Below are 13,564 nucleotides of genomic sequence, written 5' to 3' on the forward strand. Positions count from 1 at the left end.
AAAAGAAAGTACTTCAATTAGGGAATAGCGATCAAAAACGGAAATATATACTACGAATAATGTTGTAGTTCGTATGTGAATTATTGGTCTTTACATGATCTTAAGCCATAAAACTATTATTTTTGTGTATTTTGAACTAATAGAAGCTCCAATACTGTCACGTTTAGCATATACTCGCTTATACACGTTTGAGTATTATGTAATTCGCATCGCTTAGCTCTTATACTAACTAAATCATAGACGATGTAATAATATGTGAAATTAAATTATTCTCAGTTCCATGAATCTTATAATCTCGTTATTAGCATATTCATATAGTTATATAATTCTATTATCTTATTTTATACTTCGTATAGAAATTTAGAATAATTTGTAAAGTTGGAAGTTCTATTTCACGTAAAGAAAATTTCTCACAACGAAAGTATTTAATGATACTCTTTCTCGTCTTTTACCGTGACAGTTCTCGGGTACTTTGCCCAATCTTCAACCTTCCAATTTTCTCAACGGAACTCTGGATTTGCCTTGATACCATGCTCGGGCTTATTTGATAAAAAAAGATCAAAACCACAAAATAACCATTACGATAAAATTATCGATAAATACAACAAATAACTTGTAAGAACGTCGTTTTTGATACCTTTATTATTTTACTTCCACCAAATTGACCAGAAAACATGTACGCGTCCCGCCTAATGAAAGTTCCTTCCCGCCTTTTGTCATAAACTTCGCTGCGGGTCGAAATTCACTTCTATGATTGTAAATAAAACCATAAAACTTTTTAAATTAGATAAAAACTCTTTAAGTTTCCGTTTAATCATACCGATTCAATTCTTGCACCCTTTCAACAAAATACACTAATGATCTACAAATAAGCAAATAGAAATAGAAAACAGTAGAAAAATATAGAACATGGACTCTGCAACAACTTGATTTAATGTTGAGATTTCTTTTTTCATGCCTTCGTCGATTTACTTGTTAATCTTCTTAGTCTCTTCTTAGGCCTTCATAGCACACATCTGCAAAACTACGAAGTTAATTGCAGTATTACTGTATCGGCCAAACTTAGTACAAAAATCTGATATGGTACTTTTCTCAGCCGTAAACATGCAGAGTCTTATGGCAGCATGTAAGTTTAATAGCCTAAGGCTCGCAAATTACTTTCAAAAACATATAACACCAATGGAAAGAATAGTCAAATTCCATAAAAAAATCATATCAACTGCAAAACTAAATTAAGGTGTATGCAGTTAATTAGAGAACAAACAAATAAAAATAGAAAGAACAACAAAGATGAGGCAATAAGAATCAGGTAAACGATGAGACAATAATAAAGAATATATATATACATGCACATTTAGGTAATTGGGTTTGTTTAGTATTGTTATTTCATACAATTGTAGTTCGCAAACAAATCTAATACTTATAACGGAGTAGTAATCAACCTCACGTCATACTTGATATAGGATATATTATTTTTTAATATAGTTATAATTATTTAGCATTATTTATTTCGATGAGGTGTTTTGCTAAACTTGGACTCTTTATAATCGCTCGAAAAAAGCTTCCTTTATTAATATAGATAGATATAAGAGTAGTTATGAATTTTCAAGTTTTTAAATTACCCCATTAGATTGAAATTCTAAATTTTAGGGGAGACGAAATGAGAAAAGCTATGTAACTTATACAATACCTTTGGTGACCCTCAATTTGATAATACCTGTAACACTATTTCATTTTTCATATTAAAAAAGGGAAGAAAATGTATATAATATGTACAATAAAATTGGTCTCTCAATAACTTTAATGAGAGAGACCATTTTTCTAAAATTTTAGTGATAATAAAAAAAAAATCATAACTAATAAAATCACGGATGTTAACATGGAACGCAAGAATAGGTCTTAAGCTTTAATTCTCAACAACTGCCTTCACATTATTTTTTAGTCAAGATTGGGACTTGGTCGTCGTAGATCCACTTTAGTAGTTAATACTCTACTAATCGCGAGTATGTCTTCATTCGGAGATGTTTTTTTTTTTTTTTTAAAGTCGACTATTCGTTTTTAAACGTTGACGACATTCCGTAACCCCCAAGTAGAAATGCAACAAACAAAAGTAGTTTCAGTTAAACTAGTGATGTTCTGCGCTCTTGGTAGTTATTTTCTATGGATGTTTTCATTCCTTGTGGAGTACGCTGGTACCAAAATCGAAGATAGTGATTCCTTTGTAGGAAGGGCAAATGCAATCTTGGCATTCTCAGGTTTAATGAAGCTGGGTTGGTTAATGAGTTTTGCACTGCTTAATCCTAACAACTCCAACACTTCATCATCATGCGACTCATACAATATAAAGCCTCGCTTTGTCTCAATTTTAAACGGCTTCTACACGTTTTGTTATGCATGGTTTTTTACCGCCCTGGTGACCAGGAAGAGTTGTTCTTGTTTCGTCGGGCTTGTTGGTTTTCTGATTGAATGCTTTTGCATTGGTGAGCTGCGAAAGGCATCTACTACACCGTCCATGGTGGTTCTTAAGGGTTATAGTGGTCGGGCTGTCGATTTCGGTTTTTTCAAGTTTGTAGCGGCCATCACGGTTTGCGTCACTCAGAATGTGTTCGGTTTTCGGTCTATTTATTCGTGCTTCATCTATGTCATTTGTTTTGTATTGATTTCTTTACATAATATTATTCCTAGGACATTTTATTGCATGGACCCTAATATGGACGTGTTTGCTACTAAGAGTAGTCCCTATTATGTGCCTGGCTCACAAACAACTTTGACATTTTGACCTCTTATTATTATTGTTCTATTTTATTTAGTTGGCCTTGTTTGCTTAGCTCTTGGTCGATTTTGTATCAAGGATTCAAGAGCACTTTGTTGGTTATATATTTTACATACTCATCATAGTTATCATTATATTGTGGTCTTTTTAGAGTTCGAAATTGAGATTGTTTGCCTTCCTTCATTTTATTATTGTGTTCCTAGAATTCAAAATAGAGATGTTAAGTTGCGTATATATATATCTCGTAACAGCTCTGTAAAAAAAAAATCAGGCATTATTTTCGGCAGTGATCAAACTAGTGGCATTGTTTCTTTAGCGTAAGAAGTCCCTAAAATTTAATGCAAAATAAATCTTTGCTTGCTCTATCCTTATCGGAAATGCCATTCGAAATGAAAATAAGGGAGGATTAATTCATCCATGGCATAAAGTGGAGAATTCTTTCGCTTTGGGATCCAAAAGTTGGGACCCTAGGCCAGGGACGAAGCTAGGCTAAGATCATGACCCGGGCCGCTTTTCACTTCGTCTCCGTCAATCCTCTTTTATCATAGACCTTATACCATTAATTTAGCATTTCCGATATTTATTAAGATTTCAAGATTAGGTTATATATCGAAACATAAAAGTTAATATTATTTTAATGTAATTATTAAGTTATACATTGATCTATTTAATAGGCTTACTCCATATTTTATAGATAAAAAATAAAAAGCAATTTGATCTTGGAGTCGAACACAAGACGCAGGGATCCAATGAGTGGCACAAAGCCTTTACCACTATGAAACTAGTGATAATGATGCTAGTTTTTAGTACTATTTGCTACTTATTCTTGAAATCCCCACCTGGGCCATGGCCCATCCGGCCAGGCCTTAGCTTCGTCCCTAGCACAAATAACATTATACTTTTACTGTACAATAGCATCATCCAACTAATTTATATCTTATTCAGTTTATGTGTAATTTTTTTGAGCTTTTTAAAGTTAATTTTTTTCATGTTTAAGAGAGTAATAGGAATAATTATAATAGTTGAGCCTCATGTCATCACCTTAAGGTTTTGGTTGAGATGGTTCATCTATCATGGTATCAGAGCCCACGGCTAAAGACCTGGGTTTAATGGGCCAAAGTTTGCAGACAGACGAGCAAACTTGCTAAGTTGAATTTGTCCGGTCTGAGTGAATTAATACTGGGCCAAGTTACAGCTGGACGAGCAAAGTTGCTTAGTTGAATTTGTCCAGACTGTGTGAAAAGTGGGCCTCACATGTGAGAGGGAGTGTGAAGAAACTCAAAGTTCCACATATGAGGGTTGTCCACATTGATAAAAGAGGAGAAGAATCGTCACTTTATAAGACAAGAGGTTACTCCCTCTATTGCCAATTGAGTGGAACCCTCTTGGACCTGCGTTGTGGACCTCAAAAATTTTAGGGTGGTGATTTCCGCAGTACACATTTTACTCATCGTAGTACACTATTTACCATTATACCCTTCTCATTTCCCCACTAATTTTTCTCTCACTTCTCTCTAACTTTCTCCTCCTAATTACCATCTCCTCTAATTTCTCACCCATGACCGCCGTTAACTACCGTCATCAACCATGACCGCCCTTCACTACCCTTTAACACGGTCAACAACTGAAACTACCGTCACTGAAACTGTACAAAACGTACTGCCTAAATAATATTCAAAAAGAAAAAAGAAAAACACATACAACGTCTAAGCCTATCAACACTATCTCTAATAACCCCTGTTGCCTTGTATTTCCAAATTGTACTGCATGTGTAATCCCCAAATCTCCACCCTCCTTTGTCATTTGATTTGTGTTCGACATCAAAACGTGACATAGAGAGACGGTTGATTGAGATTTGGGACTCCTCCATCCCTAATTAGCGAATTAACAAATTGAATATACATTTTAACATTCAAATTATCATTCAGAATTGAATAAATTTGTTTATTTTAAGAAGAGGTAGGGTTTGGAATAGAGAGAATTATGTTTGATGTTTTTCAATAGGTGTAGACAAATGGAAAATATGATACAAAAAGTACTGTAATGAGTAAAATATGTACTGCGAAAATAAATTACGAAATTTTATTATATAGCTCGGGTTGTAGAGCATACAACTGAATACAACTAATTGTAGGATCTATTAACTGGGAGCCTAGGGCATTCTATGAGTCAATTTCTCACATATTATAACAAAGATGTATTCGCTTCAACAACTTCTTGAAATTTTATGGATCCTATGAGAGAATTTGTTAATTGGCCCCAAAATTCCTGAAATATTTTAGGGTATAGGTGCAAAATAGGGCTACGATCATCATTCTATTAGAATATACTCTATAATACTTTGAAAAACGAATGTCTTATGTTATTTCTTCCGTCTCGGTCACTTATTTACATTTAATAATTTTCGCACAAGGCCAAAGTAAAATCGAGGAGGGGGTCATTTGAGGTTGTAGGTAATATATGACAAGCGGACAATAAGGTTATTGGATAACCAAATTTACCTATAAAAAACTTTTCAAATGTAGAAATATAAATAAATGAATCAGACACCCTAAAATAAAATTAATAAATAAATCACGGTACGGAGGGAGCAACTAATAAAATCAGCGAGTTGATAATGTCCAAAGCCAATGTCGACTAATATGTTGTTAACTAATGTCAACATTCGTATTTGGGTTAGCTACATTATTTGCGATGTTTTCGCCTCTTAATTACTACGAAGTAATTGTTCTAAATGACAGCCATGGAGGGAGTACAAAATTTGTTGACTACCCTTTAACAACTTGCCAATAAAATTCAAAATTAACGCCGTGAATATAGAAGTTGATGAGAACTTTTTTTTTTTTTTTTTGAGATCATGAGAGCTCCTTTATTTTTTTTTTTTGGAAGGAGGGAAGAACTTAAATTAAAACAACCACAAGAACAAAGAGTTCAGTTTACATCAAGGAGGGGGGTCTGGAGGTAGCGGCTCAATGGCCGTAACAAAATCATTAGTACATAAACGAAGAACAAAAGGAGGGGCAACGTCCCAATTAATACAACCATTACTAGGACTACTATCGACTAAGCCGGCTTTAGCGAGAGCATCCGCGACGGCATTGGCCGATCTCTTCTCAAAGACGATCTTCAAGCGGGGGGAGCTTTCCAAAAGGTCCCTACACTCAAGAATAACATTAGCAAATTGACCACAAGGCTGAGCCTTGCTCAAAATAGTAGTAACCGCATTAAGGCAATCCGAGGCAATAATAAAACTATCCATGGACACAAGGCCGGCTCTTAGACCCTCCCTAATGGCTAATACTTCACTAACAAAGGGGGAAGGAGCAAGAAACCGACTAGACCAACCCCGCACCCAAGACCCAGAATCGTTCCTGACCACACACCCAATACAAGCAAGGGAGGAGAGGGGGGGAGAAAGCCGCATCAACGTTAATTTTAAACCAACAAGGCGGGGGAAGGGCCCAACTACAAGGGTAGTAAGAGGCAGAGGTAAACACGGGTAAGGAGGGTGGAAGACTATGGGACGAGGCAGAGGTCCAGGACATAGCAAGAAAGGCCGTGGGATCACGGAAAAGGAGGGATGGTCTGGGAGGGGTGGCCTTAAAGGTGGAGTCCTGGACCTCTGCCTTGTTGGTTTAAAAACAGCAAAACAAAAAACAAGAGTAGTTTCAATTAAAACAGCAAAACAAAAAACAAGAAAACAAAAATGCAACAAACAAGAGTAGTTTCAATTAAACTAGTGATGCTTAGCGGTGTTGGTGGTTTTTTACTATGGATCTCCCCACTCATTTCGGAGTACCGTACAATCGAAGATAGCAATTCCTTAGCATCATGGGCACACGATATCTTGCTATTCTCAGTAATTTGGAAGGTTGGGTTGTTAATGAATTTTGCAGGGCTTATTCCTAACAACTCGAAAACTTCATCAGATGAGTCATACAATATAAAGCCTTTATTTGTGTCAATCGCAAACGGCATATGCACGTTTTCTTATGGATGGTTATTTACGGCCCCGTTGATCAGGGACAGTAGTTCTTGTTTTGTCGGGCTTGTTGGTTTTCTGATTGAATGTTTTTGCATTGGTGAGCTGCGTAAAGCGTGTACTACACCGTTCATGGTGGTTCTTAAGGGTTATAGTGGTCGGGCTGTTGATTTCGGATTCTTCAAGTTTGTGGCGGCCATCGCGGTGTGCATCACTCAGAATGTGTTTGGATTTTGGTCTATTTATTCGTGTTTCATCTATGTAATTTGTTTTGTGTTGATTTCGTTACATAATATTATTCCATGGACTGCTTATTGCATGGACCCTGATATGGGTGTGTTTGCTACCAAGAGTAGCCCCTATTACATACCTGACTCACGGCCATCTTAGATAAGTAGACCTTTTTTATTATTTAGTTGGTGTTGTTCGCTTGGCTCTTGGTCGTTGTATGTTTGTATCAAGGATTCAAGACCACTTTGTTGGTTATATATCTATTAAGATAGAGGAATAACTAACTAAGAGGGTTAACTAACTAAGACTAACTAACTCTAGTTAGTTATATCCTAACAAACTATCTAACTGATTAGCTGACTATATAAGCAGAGGAATCCCCTCATTGTAAGCACTTCGAATGTTTTACAAAATCATATTCAATAATAACAACAATATTCTTCTTCATCATTCATATTACATTCATATGTTTACATCAATGGAGTTCTATATGGTATCAATCGCGAGTTCGATTCTGGGTTGTTAAGTTCTTTATTTCTTCCGCTGTACATTCATCATCTTACTTCATTCTGGTAACGATTTTTCTTCTTCTTTCTTGCTTCCATTCTATCATCTTGATCAAATTCTGTGATAGTGCTTGATTGTTGATCATCATAATGCCTGAGAATATTGATAATTCTGAAGTTTCTCCTTATGGTTTCTTTGATGACCCTTTGTTCCTCTCTACCAATGATCAACCTAACTTGAAACTGATAGATTACAAGTTTAATGGTAGTAATTTTCTGAATTGGAAGAGGGATACATATGTGGCTTTGATTTCCAAAAACAAAGAAGGTTTCATAGATGGGTCTGTTAAAAAGCCTGACAATTCTGATAAAAAGTTCCATCAATGGATGCGTTGTGATATTCTTGTTAGACATTGGATGCGTAATTCTATGGATGATGACATCAAAGAAAATATGTCTTATGCTAATTCATCCAAAGAACTATGGGATGAGTTGATTGAAAGATATGGTGATGTAAATGCTATAGAGATTTACCAACTCCGCAAAGATTTGAATGCTATTAGTCGGGGTAATACACCTCTCGGTTGAGTATTACAAAGAACATGAAAAGAACATGGGAGAACCTTGACACCCTTGACCCTATTCCCACTTGCACTTGTGGAGCACTCGAATTCTTGTACTTGTCACCGCTCAAAAGAATTCTTGACAGAGGATACACATGCCAAGTTGATCCAATTTCGATGGGTTTAAACGGGGGGTATGAGGGTGTTAAGACCAACATTCTGTCCATGGAGCCCTTGCCACCTCCGAACAAAGCATTGTCTTTGTTACGAGAAGATAGAGAGACAGAAGCGGATATCGATCTTTGTGGATGTCCTTGGTGAAGCCAATGCATATCTTCTTTGGGTTGAAGTCAAACAACCGGACCTCAAGAAGGCTAAGACTCGACGATTCGATTGATGATGATATCTTTGAAATCATTGTGCCAAAGAAGTGCACTCATTGCAACAAGAAAGGACATTCTATAGATGAGTGCTTTCAGTTAAAGACTTGTTCTTACTGTGGCAAGAAAGGCCACATTCAATCCATCTGTAAGTGGTATAAACAAAGCGAAGCTTCGAGGGTAGAGGCGGAGGTGGTTATGGACGAGGAGGCACTTTGCCGGTGGTTATACTTTGGCAGGAATGCTAATAATGCAGATGTTATGCAATATGATGACTACCTACAAGATGATCCTCTCATGGATTTCTCCTCTAGTTCTCAAATTAACACAGACTTTTAACTCGACATGGTTGATGGCATTGTTGATTCTCATTGTGCGAGAGGGTTATGAAAAGCTTTGGTGATAGGACCAAAGAACAATTCGTGTCTCTTGCAAATTTTGCGGTAAATACGATGGTCCAATGTCTTTGTGGTTAATTGTTTTGACACTCATAATTGGATTGTGGATACTGGAGCTTGGACCACATGACATCTCAATTGTCTATTTTGAGTAATATTCAGAATTTGGCAAAGCCTCCTATTGTAGCTTTACCTGATGGTAGTATCAAGTTTGTCTATCAAATGGGGAGAGTTTATTTGACCCCTACAATTACTTTAGAGAATGTACTAGTGATTCCGGGTTTTAGGCAAAACCTCCTTTACGTTAGCAAGCTTGTTGAGAATTCTAAGATGACAATGTATTTACTCCTACTGAATGTGTTTTACAGGACCATTCAAGTAAGACCATTCTTGGGAGAGCAAGAAGAGTGGGAGATCTTTACAAGCTTAGGCCAGGCGAGGAGCATGTTTGGCAAGAATAAACCAAGAGAGGGAGCTTGACTGGCAGGAACACTAGTTTAAGTAATTGTAGTTTAGGGCATAATCAACTTGTTAATAATAGTAGAGGATGCAATGTAAAAACTATTGATGCTCAGTTGATTCATGATAGATTGGGGCATACTTCTATTGAGAAGCTTCAGCATGTAATTGGATTAAGTAAACAAGCTCTTAAGAAATTTCATTGTGAAACTTGTGCATTAGCCAAGCATCATTCTCTTCCTTATCCAAGGAGTATTTCACATGCTATATCTCCTTTTGATTTGTTACATGCTGATCTCTGGGGTCCTTATAGGACAGTGGCATTGAATGGTGTAACACCCCCATATCCAGAGGAGCCTTAACTAGGCCTTCCTTAGCATATAAGGGCGTTACCATCTCGGTTACCCGAGGAAAGTAGTTATCAAACGTCAATAAAAGAACTATTAAGCTTTAATACAAGTGATTCAAACCAAAATACAATACAAAGTACAACTCAAAGGCTACTCGCTATGACCATCATATCTCGTAAGGACTCATCCCTGCCCGGACTCCAGCTATCAACAACATCAACACCTGCTAAGACCGACTGCTCACCATAAGGGATCACGGCAGACACATAACAAACAAACAACCACACAAGGTCAGTACTGAGACAAGATAAGACAATGGCAACTACAATCAGCAATACAAACAACACTACCAACTCCAACCGCAATCACCACAATCCAATCAACTCACATCACGATCGTCCACCGGACCCGCCACGCCAGGGGGGACCGCAGCCGTTCCCACCTAAGCCCCGCTCATCATACCGAGCGATAACCCCGTCCCATTAATGTGCACATCCCCTTCCGTGGCGGGTTCCACGAAGGGCGAAACTAGGGCGTGAAGCCACTCCCGCAAGTGACCCCACTCAGCCGAGAACGCATCTCGAGAACCATCAACAGCCATCACAACCACAATCACAACACACACAAATACTATATCAAACAAGCACAACACTACCACAACGACCGACACACGAGACCGTCAACAGAAACTGAGTAGGCGAACCTACCTTTAAGCAACCGCAACCAATCCACGCCGACGATAACATATCCAAACCAAGCAAAGCCTATTACCATCACACAAACATCTATCACTAACAAGCAAACCCTAGCTATAGAGTCAAAGGCACGGATGATGATTGTGACATACCTATTAGGGGGAAACCCAGCAAAAGACCGCTACCCGACTCAAGAGGCGCTCTCCTAGGCACAAGAATCTTCCAAAAGACATCCATGGAGGTTTTGGAGGTGAAGGGAAGGGAAAGGGGCGACTGAAGGATAGGAGGAAAGTGGCGGAAGTGATATGCGGATTTGACAAAACGCGATATAAAACCCTCGCTGAAAACCCGGTACTCGATCGAGTACCCAACCTACTCGATCGAGTGGACCCCTACTCGATCGAGTACCCTAGCTACTCGATCGAGTAGCCTCTACTCTATCGAGTACCACTCTTAACACGCAGCTCAGACAGGTTTTTGGCATACTTTCTTAAGACTACCTCCGCTCCCAAGGTCGGTCAACGACGGTCAAAGGGTCCCTAAAAGGGCGGGTATTACAGTCTTCCCCCATTAAAAAGAACTTCGTCCCCGAAGTTCACCTCCCCCATCTCCCGCTCGAGACACGAGAACAACACGTCCTCACTCCTCCTCCCGCTCACTCACTACACCCTGGAATATCATTCCCCCCCCCCCCCCATGTCATCATCATTTCCGTCTATACTTATATCTAATGACTTTTACTATTATCATGCGAGCACTATTACCGTTAACCGTTACTTTATATACATGTAAACATCTAACTCTCCATGCGAATCACCACCTACAATCACTCGACATACGGTATCGACATACCGTATCGATTATCAAACTAACGATCAGGACATGTCTCATATCAATTATCATATGGTACAACCAACGCCACCATGTTACTTGGCAACGTGATTCGAGCACGATTTATCACACTATAACTATTTTTCATGACCGTCTCTTGAAACATACAACCCCTTCACTTTAAATAACTAAAGTAATTCGTTATATCTCATAATTTTTTTGTAACTAAAGCAAAACATAATACCAACAACATTGTAAACAAGCAAAGCATTATTCAAAAACAGCCTTTTTATTTCGCAACATTACTCTGCCCCTCTAAAAAGGAACTTCGTCCCCGAAGTTCACCACCCAAATATCAACGCGTATTACCTATTATTTGTATCTTAACATTAAAGGAAACCCTACTATTTGTTGTGGACATTACTCGCTAACTACATACTCGTTAATTTAGAAATCATACGCAAGTCACCGGAATAACTAGTTACCGTTGACAACACACGTTAAAATGATATGCACAAATATAGGCGGAGTTACAACTCCGATAAGTAGATCGTAATGAGGCTTATGCAATATTAAAGTGACAAGAAAATGATTACCGCTTCACTAATCGTGACAACTATGCTCATAAAAGTTCAACCACAACTTACAACATATGAATTAACGGTTTAAAGGTGTTACTACGCACTCACAATTACTTTAAACATTAAACTCGCAATTATAAAACAATTGAACATTTTTAATTTTCGAAAATCTTCTGTAACAGTGCTACTCGATCGAGTAGGTAACGGTACTCGATCGAGTGCCATGCTACTCGATCGAGTTATGGCACTCGATCGAGTGTCTTGGCTACTCGATCGAGTAGCCCGAGATCAGAATGTTTCCTTTCTTCCTTTCCTGCAGCTACTCGATAGAGTGTGGGGTACTCTGTCGAGTACCTGCAGGCCAAGTGCCCTACACAACCTGTCATAGACCGACATATATACACACGATTGTCACACAAATTGAGTCGAGATGATGCCCCGACTCTTAATTATCCTGCAAAAGGTTAGAGTAGCAAATCCGGCCTTATGGCCTAACGATACAAGTTCTCAAATAAAGTTTCCACTAAAAGAAAACAACCGAAAAATCTAACTCCGCTACCAACAACTACTACTAATAACAATCATGAATGAAGATAGGAACAAGGAGTATCACTCCTCCTGCTGCTGCTACTGCTCGATCATCACCTCATCATCACCACCACCACCTCCAGCCATACCCGCACCTGATGAACCCACGCCCGCATCACCTCCTGCTCCTGCTCCCGGGCCCACGTACCACGGGGTCAAGCCACCTTAAGGGAAGGACTGAGGTGCCCCCCATGTCGACTGATCCACCCCGTAGGAATGGAAAACCCCTGTGTAGTCCCCGACTCCACTCCACCACACTGGGTGCGGTCCCTCGGTCCCTATCCCCTGAGCGTAGGCCATCTCGTGCAAGTTCCGGAGTGTCAAGGTAGATGACACTCTCTCTGCCAGGTAACTGGATCGCGTCTCCGGGGTGTCGAGGTAGGGGTAGCATGGAAAGGGCTGCTGCTGCTGCGGTGCTACAGGCTGTGACCTAGTCTCCGAGGCCCTCTCTCTCACTCGACGGGGTCCCTTCACCACTCTGGGTCTCTCTGCCACCTGCACTCCCGCATTCTCACCCTTCGTCGGCTCCGGCATCTCCGTGAGAACGGCGTCGTCGATGAGATAGGTCTGTAGCTGGCGGGGTCCGTCCTCATCCTCCTCCTCCTCATCATCGGAGTTCACCGTCACTACTGTCGACTCCAAGGGCTCCGTGGGTGGGAGGTGCTCGGGAGCTGGAATTTTCATCCAACTCATCCCATGCACCCTCCATGCTAGGCTGCCGTCAGCCAAGGTCCTCAACCATTTCAGGTCGAGATAGTATTCACGATCCATGGTAGGCACTGGGGTAGCTAGAGGCACATACGCCGAGGAAGCCTCAAAGGAGGTTAGCTTTTCAGCTAACCGAGTGGCAATGGCACCACAACTCAGGTACCGGGAAGAGGAAGAAGCCATCAAGGCGAGAGCAGCACAAACTATAGAAGGAGCATTAAAGACCACTTTCTTGGCCCGCTCCGGGTTGAGGTACGACATCAAAAGTAAAACCTCATGGTTATTCAACTTACTGATATCCTTTCGGTCATAGAGGAGGTTCGAGAGAGAACGGAGGAAGACCCTCAGGGTAATGTGCTGAACATCATTAATCAGCATGCTGCTCGAGGTGGGAGCTTGCTTCCCAGTCAAGCAAGGCATTAGGCGGCAGACGCCGCACTCAGCTGGGATGTCGGTAAAGGAGTCCTTGGGAGGCTTGGCCAACCCAAGGTGAGAGGCAAACAGGTCCATAGTCAACAG

General features: G+C 39.7%; 1 protein-coding gene across 1 annotated transcript; it reads left to right on the forward strand.

Moving 5' to 3' along the window:
* Positions 1-7,642: 7,642 nt before the first annotated feature.
* On the forward strand, positions 7,643-8,080 carry LOC141607304 (uncharacterized). Its single transcript, XM_074426658.1, has one exon. The coding sequence runs from the start codon at positions 7,643-7,645 to the stop codon at positions 8,078-8,080; it is 438 nt and encodes a 145-aa protein (XP_074282759.1).
* Positions 8,081-13,564: the final 5,484 nt, after the last annotated feature.

The sequence above is a fragment of the Silene latifolia genome, chromosome 10, assembly GCF_048544455.1.
Source record: "Silene latifolia isolate original U9 population chromosome 10, ASM4854445v1, whole genome shotgun sequence".
Lineage (NCBI taxonomy): Eukaryota > Viridiplantae > Streptophyta > Magnoliopsida > Caryophyllales > Caryophyllaceae > Silene > Silene latifolia.